At 35.6% G+C, this 24018-nt stretch overlaps 1 protein-coding gene across 1 annotated transcript; it reads left to right on the plus strand.

Moving 5' to 3' along the window:
- Positions 1-4908: 4908 nt before the first annotated feature.
- Positions 4909-22257, plus strand: LOC126968385 (uncharacterized). Its single transcript, XM_050813390.1, has 12 exons — positions 4909-5112; positions 5250-5293; positions 7093-7251; positions 7792-7911; positions 9178-9315; positions 13458-13654; positions 14111-14313; positions 14952-15165; positions 16452-16601; positions 17407-17487; positions 18781-18904; positions 19038-22257. Exons 1-12 carry the CDS (start codon positions 5068-5070, stop codon positions 19204-19206), a joined length of 1644 nt encoding a protein of 547 aa, XP_050669347.1. The 5' UTR covers positions 4909-5067; the 3' UTR covers positions 19207-22257.
- The last annotated feature ends 1761 nt before the right edge of the window (positions 22258-24018 follow it).

The following is a 24018-nucleotide window of genomic DNA, read 5'->3' on the forward strand; positions in this document are numbered from 1 at the left end:
TCTAAAATGCATTCGCGCTATACTATCTTTCAGAAAACTTTAATAGGTATTTCAAAAATGTATCGGTTTTACACGGGGTGGCTTACACAACAAAATTACACTGATTTTGTAATTGCAACAAATGACAGTACGAAACTTTATTAAACTCCCAATATTCTAACTATTCATTTTTCAAACCCAAAAAGGACCAGTTGGCTTTCATGCTCCATTTATCAACAATCAAATGTACAACAAAGCTGTGGAATGAGCTTTCTTGTGCGGTGTTTCCAGGACGATGCGACATGGGTACCTTTAAAAAAAAGCGCGTCCTTAAAGGACGGCAACGCTTCTGTGATTACTCTGCTGTTGCAAGAGAATGTGGGCGGCGGTGATCACTTAACACCCATACGCTCGTTTGTCCTCCTTTTCCATAAAAAAATTATTGTATTGGCGGTGCTAACGACAGAATGTGATCCGCTGGGCTGATGTCATGGAGGTAAGCAAGAGCGATTCTTATGAATTCAAATAAGTTGTTTATTATTAATATAATTTTGAAGACTTGAATATACAGAGCTTGATATGAATACCAATACTACCTCAGGCAGTCAACGACGAAAGCGTACGAGTACTCAAGAAACAGCTGTATACTTGGATAATGTGCAGTTACAACGTGCCTACCACCAACTAATACGAATAAGCAAAGCTTTACCTGCAGATGTTTAGAGTTTGTTTAAAAGTTGAGCTATTCCTGGGAGTTATCATTCTTTTTATCCATCGTTGCCCTGTTCTGAAGCCGGGAAAGAAAATATTGCAGAAGAAGAAAAAAATTAACTTATGTATTTGTAGTAGTATATGATTCATTGGATTGTTATTATAATTAAATGTTCGCCTTAAATTGACACGTCAAATTTCATTCTGTGCTCTAATTAATATTATTTAAATAACCGAATCATTGTATTGTTTATTCGTTTATATCATCTTATATTACATTTAGAAACTTCAAAAAAATCAGTATTGAGAGGTAACAGCAGCACTGTAATTGTAAATTTCCTTGCAATAAGAATGTTATTTATCAATACCGTATTTATTATTATTTGATATAACCACAATAACTCGGTAAAAACACGTTATGTATCTTCCCTTCCACAGAAAATAACGCTGTAGAAGCCCATAATATAAAGTTACGAAATATTTTATTTAATAAATTTACTGCAATAATCCCGTAAGTACTATTACTGTAATATTATATGTATAGAATTTTAGGTATTATTTGTTTTAATAAATAACTGGGTTTTGAATAAAATGAATTTCGTGTTATTGGCACAGTTAGAATTCACAAAAATAGCTTTCATTTGATACATCAATGCCTTCAATGGTCCTACTCGTTGAAAAGATATTCGATAATACCAGTAAATCTTTTCTCCTGTAAAATTTTGAATTTCCGATTACCGAGTTATTGCTTGGGGGCGTCGAAATAGTTAAGATCAAAGAAAATCAACATGGCAAGTAACAAACAGTGAGACTGGAAGAAAAAACTTCGCAACTTAAATTTTAGTTTAAAAATAAATGATAAAATCTTGGATACAGACCAAGATGTTTCGGATGCTTTTGAAAGATTTTTTGCTGATATTCCAGTTTCCACCACCAAGGCCCTAAAGTCATCTGCCACTCTTGCTGAATCTATAATTATGTCTAATTTAAATGAATGTAAAATAGAGTTCAAATTCACTCATTTTACTTACAATGATGTAATGAAAGCCTTTAAATCAGTAGAATTCAAAAAGGTTGCTGATCTTGATGGCTTTTCCGTTATAATAATTCACTCCATAGCTGATTGTATTGCTCCATACTTGGTTGTCATATTTAACTTATGTGTTGACAATGGTGTGTTTCCTGATTTGATGAAACAGAGTAAAGTCATTCCATTATTCAAAGCCGGTAGTTCTTCTGACCCCACAAATTTTAGACCAATATCTATTCTACCGACGCTAAGTAAAATATTTGAAAAGCTTATTGTACAACAATTGCTTAATCATTTTTATGGTAACAATTTAATGAGCACTAAACAATTTGGTTTTTCAAGGGGTCGCTCAACAACAGATACTGGTGTTGAGCTTATTCAGCACATTTTTGAAGCCTGTGATAATTGTCAGGATGCCGTTGGTATTTTCTGTGATTTATCCAAGGCATTTGACTGTGTTCATCATGAAATCTTAATCAGAAAACTACATCATTATGGTATCAAGGGAGAAGCACTTGGCCTTCTGAAGTTTTATTTGGGCAACAGGTTTCAGATGGTTGAAGTGAACAGTAAGAGGTCAGCTGGATCTCCCATTACCATGGGCGTTCCACAGGGTTCAATTCTTGCGCCATTCCTGTTCCTTGTATATATAAATGATTTACCATACTTTGTACAAAATAAGCATGAGATAGTATTATTTTCAGATGATACTTCTTTACTTTTTAAACTACATAGACAGCATACTGCTTTTGATGACGTGAACAATGCAATCTCCAAAGTAGTGGAATTTCACATTTTCAGCAGGTTCACTACGAATAATCTCCTTCTTAATGAAAAAAAAACCAAATGTATTAAATTTTCCCTGCCATGTTAGACAGGTTGACACAAATATTGTAGTAAAAGACGATGAGTTGAAACCTGTAGATACAACCGTATTTATAGGGATTACCTTAGATACCAAACTTCAGTGGGGTCCTCATATTATGAATTGGCGAAAAAGCTTAGTTCTGCAGCATACGCAGTTAAAAAAATTCGGCAACTTACGGATGAAAATACCGCGAGGTTGGTCTACTTCAGCTATTTTCATAGTCTGATGACATACGGTATTTTACTTTGGGGACATGCTGCCGATGTTAACACCATTTTCACACTGCAGAAGTGAGCTATTCGTGCCATCTATAAATTAGGACCAAGAGTGTCACTAAGGAAAAAATTTAAGGTAATAAAATTTTTGACTTTGACATCGCAATACATATATGAAAACCTTGTTTATGTAAAAAAAAATATAAATTCGTTTAAAAAAATTAGTGACACTCATAATGTCAATACTAGAATTAGGGATAGGCTTGCTGTTCATGTAAGTCCTCCAAAAAGTCACAAATTCATTCAGAGGTCTGTGTATACGTTTTTATAATAAGGTCCCTATTGACATTCAGAACTTACCTTTAAATGAATATAAATCAGTGCTAAAGAAAAAGTTGTATACAAAAGGGTACTATAAAATATCTGAATACCTGGATCTAAAGAACCCTTGGGACTGAGCTGCTGGGCTGTTACATGTCTGTCTTAGTTTGATAAATGTCATTATAGTTATCTGTTTTTTAATCAATTTTAATAATCATTATCATGAGTTATGTAATTTGAAACAAAATTGTAAGTAGAGGCATTTAGTAAGTATTGCATAATATGTAGATGAACTTGAATTGTTTTGTTATTCGGTAGATTTCTCGTGGCAGGTATCGTCATGCTCGCTTAAATGCCTCTGCTTGTGGCGGCGACGTGGGGCGGGTCGTTCCCTTCCCTAAAATATGGTCGAGGGAGGCGATGGCTGGTCCATGCGTCATGCGCGTGAACGGGTGCTACTCGTGGGGGCTGGATGATCTTGTTACCGGGAGGTCTGCTTGATGTGTTTTTTTATTGAATTAAAAATTATTATTATTTCTTTTAAAGTTAAAGTTATTATATATTTTATTTTATGAAATTCTCACATAATGCCTCTTTTTATTTACGGTATGTGTGGATTGATGCATCTACAATACTCAATAACTCTTGTGTTTATAAGTATTAATTTACTTTTTTTTCTTTTTTTGACTTAGTTATGTAAGCCTTTAAGTTTTTGGCAATTGAGTATTTTTGTTGCATCACTTTGCATATATTGTAATTGAAATGATTTGTGAAACAACTAAAATGTAAATCTTGACTTAAAAGAGCGGCAATGAGTTTCTTGCTACTTCTTCTCATTAGCTCAACCCTTTACGAAGTAGCGGTAAATTCAATAAGAAACAATATTTTTATATTTTTTTTGACATTCATAAGTGTCATTTCTGTGACCTACATGAATAAAGTGTTTTTGAATTTGAATTCAAAGATAGTATAAACACCCAGCATTTAAGGTAATATAAACAAGTATAGTTTTTTTTTTATTTATACATAAAATTTGTTAATATACCAGAAATAAAACAAAACGAAAATATTTTTTTTTTAGATAATAATGTAATAATTTTTAATTAACGATGTAAATAAATTATACATACCGACAATTCACCTCAAATCTATAAATGCAATCAAAACAGTTTATTCAACTCAGTTTTATCACTAATATTCAATATATGTAGATATACTAATAAATTATTAGTAAATGCTATCACCGTCGTATATGAAATTGATTTAATAAAAACACCAAAATAATATTTATTTATTCACACTGTTTAATTGTACTGTTACGAAACACGTGTCCTAAAAGTGAAATAGAAACTAAAGTTATTGGCACACTGTTTAATGCGCAATTCCAGCCAGGTCTCATGTTGATTCGCCCGAGTAATATGTATTATTTTTATCATTATAAATGTCTCTTATTTAGTACTAACAATACAAATTGGACAAAGGATTGGCTTGTCGGTTTTACTTTGGTCGGTAAGTAGGTACGTAATTGATATTTTATCTGAATGTTTATTTATTTATACTTTTTTTTTAAAAGAAAAACAACCTAACTATCCTACTAAAGTCATCAGAAAAAGTAAGTCAGGCGTTAGAAAGAGAAATTTTATTGACGCAAGAGTCCCTATTTATTTAATTGATTTTATGGAGATAGTTTTCTGTACTTGTACTATTCCAATATTTTTTTCTTTGACATTGGCTGATATGTGGTGCCCCTTCCATAAAAGCCACAATAGGTATAAGAAGAAGAGCGGTAAGGTCTAAGCCAGCCCCTAGGGCGGCGAATTAAGAAAAAAAAATAGGAAGAAAACAAGAAGGAAAATAATTAATAGTCGTAATTCGTAAATTCCACTTGCTTTTTTAAATTTATTGAAAATGAAATAGTGTATTTATATTACTTTACATTGTTAATGAATTATTGTATAAAATATACAAAAACACTTCAGTCATACTTGGTTAGTGTAAATATTAATTTCAGTCACCAATCGGCAATCACTAATAATTGTAACAATATTTGTGGTTTTAGTGAAATCTAATAACAAATTTACTTGAATTATTATAGTTGGATTATTGAATTAATGCTTGTTTTCAGTGCTCGAAAATGGATATTTTACGGCACTTTCAGACAATTCCTTGGTAAGTTCATGAATATCTGAAAATGTTATTTTTTATATTGAATGTATTTCAAGATTAATAATTATTGCTCCGAATTATTAATATGTAAGCGAATGTTTTTCCCATACCATTTTCATCCAATAATTTTACCATTCCCATTATTTTACATGAGTGATGGTTTATTTCTTTTACCAATAGTAGAACATAAATCTTACAGTTTCTTTCAACCAGTGATTTGCTCCTTCTTCTAAATCTAAACATACTTTAGAAATCAAATAAGTGTTCAAGTAGATGCACATTTTGTTATGAGATGAAATTAGATTGACTTAATAAGATTCCATAGAATATAAAGTTTTTGGAATACTATACAGCCATTGATTTGTATACAATGATTCTACACCACAAATTAGAATATCATCCGCACTATCTGGATGTGTGGTGGCCCTCCACAGTTGTTGGAGCCGCCTTAACTGTGGCCGATGACTGTTGCCTCCCCTCTCCGCCAGCTCCCCTCTGGCGTCCGGCTAGACAGCCGGTTCATCGGCCGCAGTTAGGGCGGCTCCAACAACAGTGCAGTTTTCAAGGAGCTTTCTTCTATGTTCTACAAAGCTGTGGAATAAGCTTCCTTGTGCAGTGTTTCGGGGATGATACAACATGGGTACCTAAATGACTCCTCTAATGTTGCAAGAGAATGTGGCTGGTAGTGATCACTTAACACCAGGTGACCCATATGGCCACTAGTATGTGTTTTGTTTCCATAAAAAAAACTAATCTATGTTTCAAATTTATTTATTCAGCATACTAACAATGGAAACAGATACATTTTATCTGTATACAAACTTGTTAAAAACAAAATTTAACCCTGAGTTTGTTGGATAATAACAACTTAAAATTTACCAGGTCTGCTAACTGAAATTAACGATGCAAATTTCTAATGCAAACAACCAATGTGTTTTTGATTTTCGGAATTCATAATTATGTAATAAGAGTGTGAGACTAAGGGCCTCTTTAATTAAAGTTAATTGGAAGCTACATGTTATTAGTATCTTTTGCCAATTTCACAAGCGAAATTTATTATTGAATCTGTCACACATCATATTTGTTTTTCACTTTATTTTATGTCAAATATCACTTGTCAAATGTCATTGCATTTTTATGATTTTGTTGTATGTTGTGCGTTCATTTAACTGTTTGGCAGAAATCAGTGAAGTGAACTTTACTAGAAAGCGTCTGGAAATAGTATAATACAGTTTTTATTATTTAGTGGTTACTTGTGAGAATTTAATTATTATGGATAAAATTAAAAAAGAGACAAGTGCAAACTTTACTTTACATGAGAGGGATGTTGGTATTATTAATAAAGAAATATGCTGATATCTTGGAATTTAAATATACACACACTTGGTAATTGTTCCATGGAAAAACAATTTAACTCATCCAATTGATGATCAATCAAATCGAATAAATCCAAATCTAATAATTTATTTTTATGCTACCTCTGTTATTCGTTGAAAGATGCACAAAACAACTGATAATAATAGTAGGCACATAATATGTATAATGCAACTGTCAAGTAACTGTGCTAATTGACAGAAAATGTGGCAAGTTAGTTACGGGACAGTTAATCTTAACATTAGTGTTACTTTAAGGTCGTGAAATTCACATGTTATGTTACTGTTGACTTTACTCAGTGATTAGCTTACTTGATAGTTTACTTGAAGGTGGTGAAAGAGGGCCTCTGGGTGCATAAATAGATGATGGGGAGGTTCTGTGTCCTAAGGGTTACCAAAAATGAAAAAAATCGAAAATCTCCATTTCAGGTGCAAGCCAGATTGGTGCTACCCATGCATGGGTAAGGAGATGAATGAACTGTTAAAGCAGTGCATTGATATACCACCTTTTCAGCCAATTGATGATATTGAGATAATATCAGGAAGAAGCAAACAGTTCCCAATCCCGTTCCCTGTTGATACAATGAGGTAATTCTTGCTTGTATTATTTATTGTTAGGTGCATATACAATACTATTTTAGAAATAACCCCATGTATAAAATTTAATAACAAAGTTAAAGTATTGATTTTAACTATAACGGCCTTAAATACATATGTATAAAGTTATAACTGATGATAAACAAAGAAAATACAAAATGTTTACAATATTGTTGACAACACTGTCAATACAATGATAATTCTGAAGTTTTCCGAATGACAAGCTGCCTTGCAAATAAACGCGGGAAACATTATACGTCCGAACAAAACATTCGAAAGCAAAATGTCCATTTTGTAAACATTTTACATATTCTTGGTTTATGATTAGTTATAACTTTATGACAATTTTATTTGTAAGGCCGTAAATGTTGAGATTGCAAATTGATTGATTAGATTGAAAAATTTGCTATCAATATTATTTATAATATAGGTACTATTATTGTATTGTAGATTATCCCATACAAAATTTGACTTTTACATATGGAATTTTGTATGTCGGGTTATAATATTATGTCAATGTTTTCATTGCAGATTGGAAACATTAAAAAAGACAAGGCCAATAGAACGACTGAAGAGTAACATAGTATCAACATATCCAATTGTGCACGAAAGAGTTTTGCTATTGATCACACATTTTATTATCTATAAAAGGTATGTAAAAATCAGATCAAATTCTACTGGTTGTATATTGTTTAATTAATAAAATCAAGAAAAAACTGATGATAATAAGTTTCTAGATTTCCCTATATTTGCTACATACCTCAGAAATTTTTGATAATTTTAATATTAATAATTTAAATATTCATTATTATTATTATTATTATTTATAATAGACTAAGCAGCTTTCGCTGATGCGTCTATATCATTTGCCATATCTATCCAAATGTTTGTCCAGTCTATTCTTAAACTGATTAACAGATTTTGATTTAACCACATCCTTGGGCAATCTATTCCATATGAACGACTCTGTTGGTCAGAAAGTGTTTCAGTGGATTTGATGATGCTAATTGATATTCTAGCTTCATATCATGTCCCCTTAGTCTAGGATTGCTCTTCCTTGGAAACATGCTCTCAAAATTTGGGACATTATAATAATTATTTAGTATTTTGTATGTTTCAGTTAGATCGCCTCTTTCTCGTCTGCTTTTGAGGGTGCTGAGTCCAAGCTGTGTAAGTCTTTGTTCATACGTAAGATTTTTCAGTTCCCTAGGCAACTTAGTGGCTCGCCTCTGTACCCTTTCCAACAATTCTATATCCTTAACAAAATATGGATTCCAGACCTGAAATAAATACTCCAGTAATGGTCTGATATAAGTTTTATAGATTTTTAGAAATGTTTTCTTGGTGATGTTGAAGAATGCTTTTCTGATTAGGTACAGGATTGAGTTGGCTTTCTTCACAGTAGCCACAATGTGTGCTTCCCATTTGAGATCATTGCTTAAGATCACTCCTAGGTCTTTTTGTGTATCAACCGCTTTTAGTTGCTTATTGTCTAACCAATATGATACTCGGGGATTATTTTTTCCAATATGTAGAACAGTGGTTTTGTTGACATTCAGTGAAAGTAACCATTCCTTTGTCCAGTGTTCAATAGCTTTTAAATTTTATTTATTTCATTGTTAGAACATAAATTCCTAGGCCTCCATCGGAGGACCACAGACCATGCCCTTTTATAAATCTAAACCTTCTAGGGTTTTTAGGGAGTTTGTTAAGTTTTCCCAGTCATTAGAATACAGAAATAGCTATCAACACTATCTCGCCGCCAGCTTAGTTCTGTTATGAGCAGTGTTCAACAACTTGATTGGTTATAAGTTTAAATGTATTCCATAATATTGTGAGTGCCCATAATATTATATTAATAATATATTAGATTCACAATAATAAAATCATAGTCATACTCAAAGTATTTAATTCCAGGGAATTTGGATCACCAATGGAGAAGGCTTTGTACTCAAACATGTCTATTCCAGAGTTTGTCGACAGATTGTTGAAGAAGAGAGCAGTTACTTTTATGGGCAAAAGGGATACATATAAACTGCTTACTGGTGAAACTGAGTAAGTTAGATTATCATTATATTGTAAAATACATTAATACTGCCCTGTACTTTCCCCGGGGCATAAAAAGAATAGGGGAGTCCCAGGCCCATGAGTGTTTAGAAGTGGGAGAGTCACGCTGCCGTCTTTTGACGTCAGCACAATCGGGCCAGACTCGTCCAGGTTAATTACCACACTCGTCCGGGTTAATTACCACACTCGCACAGAATACCGGCGTGAAGTAGCGGTCTAGTGCCGCTATGTTTCGCAGGGGTTAGTGTCGAGGACCGGTGGCCATTCCCCTCTTGTGTATCCTTACGGAGACGCAGATATCTCGACCTAGCGATACGTCATATTTAACGTACCCCGGGTACAAAATTGAGCACAATTTTTTGCCTCATGCTGGGGTATTTGTGTACGTTAGGGAGGATATCTGCTGTCGCCGTCTCGGCAATTTTTAGGGTAGGGTCCTGTCCACTCTCTGGCTCCGCGTAGATTTAGAGGACCGCGGTCCCTTAGTGGTAACGCAGAAGCCAATCATCTCATGGGCTGCATTCAAGCGGAAATTGACGACGTGCTTGCACAGATCCCCTCCGCTGAAATCGTAGTCTTGGGTGATTTCAACGGGCACAATGCCGAATGGCTTGGATCACGTACCACAGATCTGTGCATAATTTTGCATTGGCGTATGGTCTGTCCCAATTTTTTGAGTCGCCAACGCGGCTCCCGGATGTGGATAGCAACATGCCGTCCTTATTAGATCTTCTGCTGACTACACATCCCGATGGTTACCAGGTCTTTGTCGAAGCCCCTCTCGGAACGTCCGACCATTGCCTGGTCAGGAGTGTAGTGCCTATCCGACGCCAACGTCGCAGACCACCAGCGACCCGCCGCGTTTGGCACTACAAGTCAGCAGATTGGGATAGGATGCGTTCCATTTTTGCATCCTACACTTGGGGCAGGGTTTGTTTCCCTTCGGATGATCCTAGTGCCTGCGCCGGTGCAGTAGCCGATCTGATACTGCAGGGCATGGATATTTTTATACCAACCTCTGTAGTACCGATCGGTGGCAGATCACAGCCCTGGTTCGATGCGTCTGTTAAAGCAGCATCTGACTGCAAAAAACAGACGTCTCGAACTTGGGTTGCGGCGCCGGGCACAAAGGATCCGAACTGCATAGTTCTCAAGAGGAAATACAACCGTGCCTCCAGGTTTTTTAAGCGGCAAATCGCCCGTGCAAAATCAAAACACGTCGTCAAAATCGGCGAGCAGCTTTCCAGTTACCCGACCGCTCTTTTCGCCCAGTGCGCTCTTTTCGCCTCCAACTCGACTCTTGACGACAACGAAAAAACACCGCCGACCATCCCGCGGTGTCAGAGCTCTATGCCTGAAGTACAGTTCAGACAGAAAACTGTTAGGCGAGCTCTGTTTTCGTTGGACGTCAGGAAGTCGAGCGGGCCGGATGGCATTTCTCTAATCGTGCTTAGAACGTGTGCCCCTGAGTTGACGCCCGGTGCTAACGCGTTTATTCCGGCACTCTTATTCCAAAGGCGTAGTCCCTGACTCATGGAAGTCAGACCTTGTCCATCCCATCCAAAAAAAAGGAGACAGTTCGGATCCGGCAAACTCCAGGCCTATTGCTATTACCTCCCTGCTCTCCAAAATCATGGAGAGCATAATTAGCCGTCAGCTCTTGGTATACATAGAGGGTCACCAGTTGATCAACGACCGACAATACGGCTTTCGCCATGGTCGGTCGGCAAGTGATCTTCTGATATACCTAACACATAGATGGGCGGCGGCTATTGAAAGCAAAGGGGAAGGTCTGGCAGTTAGCCGAGAGCTTGTGCAAGAGGACCTCCAGCTTCCTCACTGGGCGCAGCATACAGGTCGTTGTCGACGGATGTTGCTCGAACCCGAAGCCCGTGAACGCTGGAGTGCCCCAACATTGTGTGCTATCTACCACGCTATTTCTTCTGCATATGAATGATATGTTGGACACCTCCAACATACATTGCTATACATACGACAGCACTGGTGATGCCGTATACACGGGCCATGCAGGTTTCACTCGGGAAATCGTCGAACAGTGCCGGGAGAAACTTGTGTCTTCTATCGAGTCCTCTCTTGAGAAGGTCGCGGAATGGGGTAAATCGAACCTTGTCCAATTTATCCCCCAGAAGACTCAAGTTTGCGCGTTTACCACTAAAAAACCCCATTTGTCGTATCACCGCTCTTCGACACCACTTCCTTTATAACCGCGCCTAGTATCGGAATACTGGGTCTCGAAATCTCGAGCGATTGCCAATTCCGTGGCCATCTGGAGGGCAAAGCCAAATTGGCTTCAAAGAAACTGGGCGTCATCAATAGAGCACGGCAATACTTCAAGCCGGCCCACATTCTAGCGCCGTACAAAGCGCAGGTCCGGCCACACATGGAGCATTGCTATCATCTGGTCTGGCGCACCCCAGTATCAGCTCGATCCTTTTGACCGCGTGCAACGCAGAGCAGCTCGAATTGTCGGGGACCCAGTGCTCTGTGAACGGCTGGATCACTTGGCGTTGCGTAGAGACGTTGCTTCATTGTGTGTCTTCTACCGCATTTATCACGGGGAGTGTTCCGAAGAGCTGTTTAACTTGATTTCTGCCGCCGAATTCCACCTTCGCACAACACGCAGCAAGCTAGGATATCATCCCCAGCATCTGGATGTGTGGCGGTCCTCCACAGTGCGGTTTTCAAGGAGCTTTCTGCCACGTACTACAAAGCTGTGGAATGAACTTCCTTGTGCGGTGTTTCCGGGACGATACGACATGGGTACCTTCAAAAAAAGCGCGTACACCTTCCTTAAAGGCCGGCAACGCTCCTGTGATTCCTCTGGTGTTGCAAGAGATTGTGGGCGGCGGTGATCACTTAACAACAGGTGACCCGTACGCTCGTTTGTCCTCCTATTCCATTAAAAAAAAATTGAAGTGCAATTTTAAGATGCGCGCGCATCGCTGTAACACAAAAGTAACAGGTAGAAGTTGATTCCTAAAATTTTCTGACATTTGCGTCATTCGTTAGTGAAATTTTAAGATGCGCGCGCATCACTGTAACACTAACGTAACAAGTTGAAGTTGCTTCCTAAAACAGTGTTCCCAACTCACAAAAATTTATCTCCCTAAAGCTCCAATCAAAAACCCCTAAATTACTACCCCCAATTTCTAGAGATAAGAACAATTTTATTATGTATTTAAAATAAATAATTAAATATTTTTAAATAAATAATAAAATATCATTAAACGAACAATAAATTTTAAACATTCAAAATAATTTAATTGAGCAACATCATTTTTTTTAATTCTTTATTTAAAACTTCAAACAAATCATCTTTATATTCTGATTTTTTTTAAATGATAATCGCATTTTATTCAACTCTGCACTCTTAGGATCAAGCAATAGCTCTAGTCGCTAAGGCGGTATGTATCCCACAATCCCTCCCCTAAATTTGGGGGGAAAACCCCTAAGTTGGGAACCGTGTTCTAAAATTTTCTCATGTTTGCGTCATTCGTTTTTTTTTTTTGGTTTCTTCATCCATTATTAGGACACGCAAATGGTTCAAGCCCATACAGCCGTATTCATTACTTAATACTTAATTGTCAAAGCCATCTTTGCAAGATTTTTACAAAATTGTTCTTTCTAAAAACGTAGAATAAATAGAGCACAAGGAGTAAATCATTTTAATGATTTTTGCTTTGTTAGGCCAAAGAAGTATAACTTCCTGTGTGCATGGTGCATACATAAGTACACACAAGTGGACATCATCTGATCATGATGATAATGATCATTGTAATAAATTTTATATTGAATTCCCAAGACTCAATATTTAAAGTGCGGTGGAGTAAGGAAATAAGTAGTATTACTTGTAAAAAACCTGCTGGCACAAATAAATATCAGAACCTAAACTGTCTTAATAATAATGTCTAATTATGCTCATATATATATATATATATAATTTGGTTGTCTATGGTCATAGTATACTTAGGAATATTATCATTATTAATGTGTATAATGTGTGTAACAGTCTTGAGGATCCAAATTGTGTTAATTATTATAGTTTTTATAATTTTTTTTTGCTATAAATCTGATGAAAGTTAAAATTCTTTATTCTATTTTCCTTTCAGCAACGACGGGTGGGAACAAGTGGGTACATTTCACCAAAAACCACCATTAGAGTTTGATAAATGCCTGAGCTATGACGAGATAAAGCTGTCCGCTATGTTGTATGTCAGTGGACATACTGAATGTATCAATGATGGTAACCGATGTAATGCTGGTGTTGTTGATGAAGATAATATTGAGGAAAATGCTGTCATTATTGGTGAGTTCACAATAAGTTGATAATAATACACAATATTATACAAAAACTTTCGAAATTTTGAGCTTTATCAAGAAGTGGCAAGAAACTCATTGCAACTCTTTTTAATTAATTACAGCTTCGGAATTATAATTTATATGACAGAAATACTCTAACTTGAGTAAGTTAAAACAAAAGCATATAAATAGAAAATGTAAAAAATGACATTTACATAAACATTTTGTTACCAATATATAATATAAAGCTATCCCGATGACAGGATTTACCAGTCACCCCAAGCAGAGCCATTTCCACGAGATTATTACATAGACTATCACTCCCCTTACCATTTTTTAAGAAATCTATTGTAAAAATGCAATATTTAAACAAAAATAGTTCTATTACTCTTCCTATTCCACAATAATTTTTTTTTTAAATAATTTTTTTTTTAAATAATTCCAAAATTAATAATGATATTAGGTCTAATCGGCCCGCGTTTTGAACGTATCAGACGCATGGACTACGAAGACATACTTATAACGGAACAACAAAACACCATAGACAATGGTTACGGAGAGGAAGTTACACCGACAACATGTTTGAATGTTCTGAAGACGACATATGTTAGGAACAACCAGTCGGCCAAACACATGTGGAGGCAGATTTGGGCCGAGTTCTATCAAGTATGATACTTTTTGGTTATTTCGCTTGTATTTACCAGTGGGAGGCTTCTTTGCACAGGATGCCGGCTAGATTAGGGGTACCACAACGGCGCCTATTTCTGCCGTGAAGCAGTAATGTGTAAGCATTACTGTGTATCGGTCTGAAGGGCGCCGTTGCTAGTGAAATTACTGGGCAAATGAGACTTAACAACTTATGTCTCTGTTGTAGTGCCTCTCAGAATTTTTGGGGTTTTCAAGAATCCTGAGCGGCACTGCATTGTAATGGGCAGGGCGTATCAATTACCATCAGCTGAACGTGATGCTCGTCTCGTCCCTTACTTTCATAAAAAAAATTTAGACATGTACACGAATTCAAAGGTGTCTGGTTTTCACTACCACAACACAGATATGCTACTAAATTAGAGATTTTTTTTTATCAAATTAGTACTGTTTTTGACAACCCTAGCATATTTTGCGTTGGTCGCGAGAGCGTTGTTATTATTTAGTGGAAGAACAAAGAAGTTGAGCTACTTTTGTGCCTATACAGAATGATTTCCAGTATATGTGGTGTATAAGAGCTTATAAGAGGAATTTTCTTTTTTTTTTATTAGGTATATTTTATTGCTATATAATAATAATACACATATGCTATATAATAGGTACACAGCTATACATACAACGAATTGGCTTCAAACATACCGGACAATTCTGAAGACGAGTACCTACAACGATATGTAAGGCTATCTTCGGACATATTCGACAATGAAGTGTACTACAAGCGTGTGAGTGTATTGGCGGAGTCAGCGCTTATTGAAGGAGATACGAGGGGTAGGGAGGCGGGGAGAGATGTGTTTCTGAATGTTATAGGATGTGGTAAGTTAAATAATAAAAAAATAAACTCATACACACTTATAAAATATAGTCTATACACTCACTCTTTTTGGCTCACTTTGAGCATCCTTGAGACAAGTTACTGCATTACCCAATTAAGTTTTATGTCCTTGGACCCATTCATTTCCATTGGGTTTCTATGCATTTTCAATGGATTGGTAACATTCCACTTAAAGGTTATAGTGTTTGCTTATATTTATAGTGTTTATATATTTGACGATTGTCCATGTGTGATTTAATAAGTGATGCTCATGATGAAATTTCCTTTTTCGAAGCAAGTCACAAAGGCCGGCAAATCACCCCTTGAGTTGCAGATGTCCATGGACGTTTGCTTTTTATTTTTATGGAATGTTAAGTGATCACCGCCGCCCACAATCTCTTGCAACACCAGGGGAATCACAGGAGCGTTGCCGGCCTTTAAGGAAGGTATACGCGCTTTTTTTTTTGAAGGTAGCATGTCGTATCGTCCTGGAAACACCGGACAAGGAAGTTCATTCCACAGCTTTGTAGAACGTGGAAGAAAGCTCCTTGAAAACTGCACTGTGAAGGACCGCCAGACAAGACCGACACATCCAGATGGTGGGGATGATATCCTAACTTGTGGCGTGTCGTGCGAAGGTGGGATTCGGAGGCAGGAATCAGGTTAAACAGCTCTTCGGAACACTCCCCGTGATAAATGCGGTAGAAGACACACAATTAAGCGACTTCTCTACGCAACGCCAAGTGATCCAGCCGTTCACAGAGCACTGGGTCCCCGACAATTCGAGCTGCTCTACGTTGCACGCAGTCAAATGGATCGAGCTGATACTGGGGTGCGCCACACCAGAGATGACAGCAATACTCCATGTGTGGCGGGTGCTTCTTTCTCTTTTTTATAAAAACTAAATGAGATGTTGTACCCATTACATTTTTTCGTTCTAATTCATAATTTAGACTGATGTGTCCTTTTACTTTGTATTTCGGACTGCATTGTTGATTTATGCCACTTAATTTAAATTGTTAAATAATTGTAAATTGGAAGTTGGAACCTGTGCCCTATAACCTGTCCCTGTAGTGATAGCGATATAGATGACACTAATAGTGAGCCGGGTCTCATTCAATTGCTGTGAAAGAACACTAAATTTGGAAATTTTTAAATAACCTTTAAAATTGGTCCTTCGAGCCGGCGTTGAATCTATATCCAATAAAGCTACAACTGCATTAGTATGATGCTTGAATTCTACAGGAAATCATATAAATTACTGTACATGTTTTTTTTCTTATTTGAGGTCTCGGCGTGTGGAAGAAAAGTCCGCACCAAACTGATGTGTATGTGCTGACTTTCTTGGAACGAATCCGCGCTCTATTGAAGCGGGATTTGCTGAATCATGTTTCGGATGTCAACTTTTCTTACATCAAACCCGCGAAGGGTGTTTCGGGTGAGCTTGACTTTTTGTATTGTGGCATCCAACTGATCACTAGATGATATTTTTCGGTACAAAATGGCAATCAAACGTGTGGGCCACCTGATTAAAGTGATCACCTCTTCTAATTATTATTAATTGATTTATTTTATACTTATCTGCTTATTAATCCAATACCGGTAAACACCGATAACGGAATTTTAATATTTATTAAGTAGGCGAACTATCAAAGCTGAAAAAAAACCATAAAATCGTTGATTTCTAAACTATCGACATTTGACGCAATATTAACTCGATAATATATCGTTATCTGTTCACCGAGAGACGATAATTGGTATGAAATGTCTCGGAATACCGACGAGGATTTCACTAAGTCCGTTACTAAAATCACTTGAAAATTGGCTGATAGCTTATTTGCTTTAGTAATATACAAATTTTTGTTACAAAGTAATCTAGCTAGAACTTTTAAACTTGTGTTATTTTTCGCCTATCATTTAAATATTTTATACGAGGCGAATTGCCTGCGTGACGTCATATCATCGCCGCGTACGATTGAGTGTATTGTAATGTAACAGTGGTTAGCGACAAATAGATGTCGTGCACGAAATTTTGTTTTTTTTTTTACCTATTTTTAATAAACTGATAATGATGATATATTTTCTCATCATCAAATCGGTATGACCCACGTTAGTTGCAGCTGGCATGTTTGTCGTACGCAGCTGTTATCAAGCGCAAGGCACTATCAGCATAGGGTTATATTTTATTTTAAATAAGTATAAGGTAATTGCAAATGAATTAATATAATAATTATTTATTACAGATCTATTTACGAATCGAACCGAATCGGGAAAGTCATCGAAAGAGAAACGAATATTCTTTGAATGTAAAAAACATCCCAGAGGTAAGTTTTATTATATACTAGTTGAATATTATATATTAAGAAGGCCAAGTTGTAATTAAATGATTTCAAAGATGGGCTAGGAGTTTCTTATCAGTTCTTCAATCCATTTCAAAGCCCCTTTACGAACTGATGTAGCGTCATGACGTTTACTAAGTGTTATTGCAATATGTTATGTTTTTGTCACACCCTAGGGTAAATATAGTACATTGTTAACCGAGGGTCCAAAGAATCAATTCCCGAGGTATTTGATTTTTTTACCCGTGTTAAACACTCTACTTTTCATTTCGAATATGAGGAAAGTAAAACTATTTGTTTATCTAAACTATTCATAGATAATATGTAATAATATTAGTAGTACCTATTTAAAATTAATTGTCAAATTAGGACAATTTATGTCGACTTTTTGAATTTTAAATATGGAACTCACCGCGTAATTGTTGCGGTTTATTCCGCTCAAAGAAGTTTGTGCTAAGTTCACACTGGCTGTTTAGAAAGTCACATGGCCGCAGCATTTTTTTTATTAGTTTTTCTTTTACATAAAACTCTACACAGCTGACAGCAGTTCTATTTTTAAAGTTAATTACGGCCCCTTGGGTGGGAAGTAATTTGTATGAGTTCTTCCCTCTCTGTGGAGGGAAGCAGCATTTTCCACCCAATAATCAGATCAAAATAACATTACTTTCCGAGTATGAGAAATGAAAAATATATTTCTATTCTATTCTAATTAATATTATTAGATAAGAGTTAAGTAGTTAGGTATAATCAGAGATAACGCCTTGGGTCAAACCCATTTAAGCCCAGCGAAACAATCTAAACTTCCTTGGGAAGTGTGTTTAGGTGATGACGATATTTTGCTTCACCATAAAACAGTCGAATACCGTATACAGGAATATGATAAATCAAAAAGTCATTGGCACGTAGCGAGCATATCGAATTAGCGCCCCCAGTATAATATGTAATAACGCTAGCCTTGCGCTACCGACGCCGCTCGAGGTAAGAAATTATTTAAATACCTACTAGTGGACCCGACAGACGTTGTCCTGTACACACGTCTTAAATTTGAAAAAGCCGTTAGGAGGATTTCACTGACATACACATGAGCAGGAGAATTATATTAAATGGATGGAATTGAGAATCTAATCTCACATTTACTGGATCAAACCAAAAAGGAGGTAGTTCAATTGTGAATTCTACCATTCTCGAATAAAATTGAAGACACACAGAAAGTTTAATTAAAATCGGTCCAGCCACAAAAGAAATATATATTAAGTTATTTAAATTTTTATTTTCTAGGTGGTATAAACGTTCAAATAGAGAAGCGGGAACCATCGGCCAAATTGACTGGCGAGCACGCGGGGAAACTATTAGTTATGACATATCCGTGGGACGGTAATGCACAACCAGGGAATGAGTTCTGGTAATTATCACGTAGATATAGATAAAGTACAGATAGAGAAACAAGTTATAAAAAAACATTTTCGAAATCTTTCAATTTGTGATGAACAAATTGACAAATATTGAATAAAAAATACTTATATTTTATTTTACAGGATGGGCAGTTTAAAAGGTTCTGGTGACCCGGCTGCGGCCTGTTCGACTCAAGTTGCCGAGTTACATAACGCCCATATCAACCCGGCTGTTAGTGGCTATAATTTGCGAGTTATAGGACGAAGTGGCCTTAAAACATTGTCGGAATACTGCTTAGCTTTGACGTCATAGGTTATTTAGTTGCGGGTTATAGGCAAACTGGTCTTAAATTATTGTCGCGATATTGCCTATTTTAGACGTTATAATATTTTCGTTGATGTTTATTGTAACTAAAACGCTGATGTTCATCGGGATGCAAGTGCTTTTAACTAGCGAGTTAAAATTGTAGCCTTAAATCATTGCCGAAATATTGCCTGTTTTAGACGTCATATTTTAGTTGATGTTTATTCTGAGTAAAACGCTGATGTTCAAAGGGCAAAGTGGCCTTAAGATATTGCCGAAATATTGCCTATGTTAGACGTCATATTTTGGTTTATTTATTGTGAGTAAAACGCTAATGTTTATCGGACTACAAGTGCCTTTAACTAGCGTGTTAAAGGGCAATTGGTTTTAACTAGTTGAATTATAAAACTTGGCCAGGATCATGGATCAGAAGTTGGGAAATACCTTTATTTGACTGATGTGACGACTGGGACGAAACTGTATAAAAACATGCGGGCAGAGAAGTTGTATGATAATACCTTCCTAGCAAGGTTAATTAGATAGAAAAACATCCGTGACAGCCTTTTAATATTCAAATAGCTCTTCGCAGTCTATTTGTAATTTTTTTTAAGTGTCATGAAATAATTTTATTTCTCCTCGTAGGTTTAGTATAGAGCACTATGTATACCATTCGGGGACAGTAAGATCTCACTACTCGATTGTATTTTGAAGCCCTCGGCTTCGCCTCATCGCTAACTTTCTGCCCTTGATGAAGGGTGTTCTATTCTGTATAGCCCTCAGGGGACATTTGTGATGCTATTATATAAATCTAATGTTAGTAGAGGTATGTATACTGCACTAAATGTTAATGCGCACATGTAATATTATAAGGAATATTGAAGTTATAAAGACTGACATATATATATGGTAGCTGTTATATTGTGGGTAGTTGTAGATTAGTATGACTTAGAAATTAATATATAATTATAATTGTTAACGTATTAAACAGTTAATTTTAGTAATAATAATTATTTGTTACATCGTAATCATAGAATATATACCACAGAGTAGAGCGGTGGCTGGTGCAAGTAAGTTGGGCAATCTTTAGAATAATCTTTTTAAAAATACGTACGTAGGGGTATACAGATGTATAATGAATCAATGATACATAACGTGAAATTTTGTGTATAATTAAAATAATGGGCCAAAATGATGATATTGGCAAGTTTCTCGTAATTTTATTGAGATAGCTCAAAATAATCACAACAAAGAACTCACTCAACGATCTGTCAACAAAATGGCGCTTCAATAAGATGGCGGCGTTAGTTCCGATTTTCGCCACGTGCCAAAAGATCCTTGTAGCACTGTATTCATGGACTACATACTTAAATATTAACGGCCTTACAAATAAACTTGGTATAAAGTTATAACTGATGATAAACAAAGAAAATGCAAAATGTTTACAATATCGTTGACAACACTGTCAATACAATGATAATTCTGAAGTTTTCTGAATGACAAGCTGCCTTGCAAATAAACGCGGGAAATATTATACGTCCGAACAAACCATTCGTAAGCAAAATGTCTATTTGTAAACATTTGACATATTCTTGGTTTATGCTTGGTTATAACTTTATGCCATCTTTATTTTATTTTTAAGGCCGTAAACATAATAATTTATTTTGTTATTGTTGTTTGTATTAAATTTGGTACAATTATAATTAAGTAAAAGTATATTTTGGTGAAATATACGAACAAAGTAAATACAAAAATAACGAAATGGGTTGTACCATTATGAATTGATCATAAAGATAGTCGGCTGCAATTCTACATACTAAATATTCTCAAGGAAATTCCTTCAGAAGGAAATTTGGTGCTTCAAATTTGGATTTCCAAAATCCGTACATACTTATATAATTATTTATGTTACTCTTATTTTCTTTGATGAACAAGAGTGTTACACATTTAAATAAAACACTATATATTGTGTGTATTTGAAACTATTGTCGGGTTCACAAAATTATTAATAAAAATTTAACTTTTACGTAAAATCTAATGTAAAGACTTCTTTTTAGATGCTACACTCAACTAACATTTTTAAATATAATTTTACTTAATTTTATTACTTTTTAACAATTTCAATTATTTACATATCAATCTACCGTCATTGTGTATATATTTTTTTTTATTATATATATTTTTTTGACTTGTTATTAATTATTATTTGTACGCCACAACATGCGGGCATGGAATAGAGAACTTTTATTGTGATTTGTAACATCTTATGTATACCCATGACTACAAATAAATGATCTTATTTTATCTTTAAAAAAAACACAATTACACGCGTTTTAATCCTTTAAAAAGTATTTTATTATATTAAAAAAACTCTATCAAGAGTTACTGGGATTATGTTGTCCATGCAGTCATCTGTTAGTAGTAGACTTGGTAGGTACCAACTGAAAATCATGTTTTATTTGGGGTTACCCTAATCTTAATTCCAAATATGCTGAGTGGGTGTTGGTGACTTACCCCCTTATTCATAATAGTCTGCTAACTTAAAGAATGCTTTAAGTTAGCAGACTTATGAATAATTTAGCAATGGCTAATTCTCACTCTGTCTTCTTCTATTCACCTAAGTCAGAATGAGAAAAAACTAAAACGAAAAACATAAGTTAGTGGCCCATTATGAATAAGGGGGTTATTCTTATTATTTTGTAAATTGTATTGTGTATTAGGTAAGTCCGGATAACTAAAACGCAAAAACAACTGAATTATCCAGACTTACCGTAATACACTGTATGTTGTGATAACTTTGTATCACGAATAAATACTTTTTTAATAATAAATATTATATTTCCCTAATGTGGGGTTGACATATAACAGAAAATTGTTACTACTGTTATACATACGTACGTGTTTTTATAAAGATTCCAGTCTTCCCTGCATAAAATGGCTTTACCAATGCTAAGGGTAGCCATATCGAATAAAATATTTATATTTAGTGCCCATACTCAAGTGAATATGTACCTACATTGATATTGTAAGTTTCGTTAAGATTACAGTACTTCATAAAGACAATTCAGGCATTTTTATTTACAACTGATCAACTGAGCTTTGGTTTGCTTTCTCTGCTAATGGAAAAATTAAATATATGCCTAACCTTCTTCTAGAAAGGACATTACGTCTCTTATTGGCTGCAAGTACTAAGTAATCTTTTAAAATATGCGATATGGTTCTAGGTGCTATCCTTTTTCACAAAAGTATGGCTCAGTCACTCCTTCATAGCTAATACCCCATCAAACCATCATTTAAGTCGGATTGTGCCCACGTTGCACTCTGACGACCAATTGGGAAGCTTCGCTTGTTTGTTAAAATGTTGCTCAATTGTAAAAAAAATCTCGCCCATAAACATAATTTTTCTTTGCTCTCCTACCGCTTCAGTAGTTGTTTAGATTTTAGCACCATATTCTTATTTAAATTATCAGGTAAGAAATGACCAGTACGTCTCTTATAGGTTCCTAGTCCTAAGTAATCTTTTAAAATATGCGATATGGTTCTAGGTGCTATCTTCTTATCTCCCGAGATAAAATCTTTTGCTTTCTCGGACAGGATTTCTTCGAATTCTTTCCCTTACTGCTTTGACCACCTTTCTCGTACGAACACTATACTACATGGACGGCCAGATGTTTTTCTGTCACAAACAGAGGAGGTGTCATTATCAAAAACATTTTACTAATACCAAGCGTATGGAGAGTTTTAAAATTGCATTTGGCTCCAAACATACATTGTGTAATGCAATCACAGCGATTCGGTTCTCTTCATCACCCCACTCCATTTTAATATTGTATTTATATGTATAAGCGCCAAAATGAGAAAACTCAATGAACAATCATCTAAAAATGACAGATTCCAAATTCAAATGTAATATTTTGTTTATTTTTAATTGTAACAGTATTTATCACCAGATTAAGTATATTATATCCTGCTATTCTGGCGATTTAACTTGAACTAACATTCTGGAATCCAAAGCGGCTGGACTGTTTGACGATATTGGCAACCTTCAGCTTAGCACAGTAATACTTATCAACAAAATTATCTTTGAAAACGTAATTAATTGTTTTTCGGTAATAAAAATATTTTTAGACAATCCTGAACCTACTTGATTATTAATTCAAGACTAATCGACCCGAACAATAAAATCAGGCAACAATACTCACATTTTCATCAACATAATTAAATAATCACGTATTTAGATCGAAACAAAATTATGTATTTCTATCACATCACAGTACCTATTCTTCTGATATGGGCTCCCTACGACCGAGTGAAAAAATCCGGAATAATCGTCCCGGATTGTGAAGCAATGTGAATATATAATTCGATGTGAATCGAGCTTCCTAGTGCGGTGTTTCCGAGACGATACGACATGGGTACCTTCAAATAAAATGAGTACCTATCTACCTAAAAAGAAATCCTTAAAAGCCGGGAACGCTCCTGTGATTCCTCTTGGCTCTGGTGTTGCAAGAGAATGTGGGCAGCGGTGATCACTTAACACCAGGTGACCCGTAAGCTCGTTTGTCCTCCTTTGCCATAAAAAATCATACCAGTGATTGTTATTTTTTGAGATGTCGCTCTTTCAAATCTAAAAATTTTTTTTTCAACTAACGTAAATACTTAGATCCGTTAAGTACTTAGATCCTGTGATGGGTTGAATTCGTCGCTGCTTGTAGAAACGTAGGTATATTGAATAACTATTTAAAGAATACACCAGAGTGTAGATCACTCTCTTCTGTTCTTCATTCTTCTTCCCCTTTGTATCAAGTAAATAATATTTAAATT

The sequence above is a fragment of the Leptidea sinapis genome, chromosome 15 (assembly GCF_905404315.1).
Source record: "Leptidea sinapis chromosome 15, ilLepSina1.1, whole genome shotgun sequence".
Lineage (NCBI taxonomy): Eukaryota > Metazoa > Arthropoda > Insecta > Lepidoptera > Pieridae > Leptidea > Leptidea sinapis.

Excerpts from the sequence above, each read along its gene's own strand:
- LOC126968385 (XM_050813390.1), top strand. The coding sequence starts at position 5,068 with ATGAATTATTGTATAAAATATACAAAAACACTTCAGTCATACTTG. Across the intron at positions 7,252-7,791 it reads TTCCCTGTTGATACAATGAG|ATTGGAAACATTAAAAAAGA; the intron begins GTAATTCTTGCT and ends TTTTCATTGCAG. Across the intron at positions 7,912-9,177 it reads CATTTTATTATCTATAAAAG|GGAATTTGGATCACCAATGG; the intron begins GTATGTAAAAAT and ends ATTTAATTCCAG.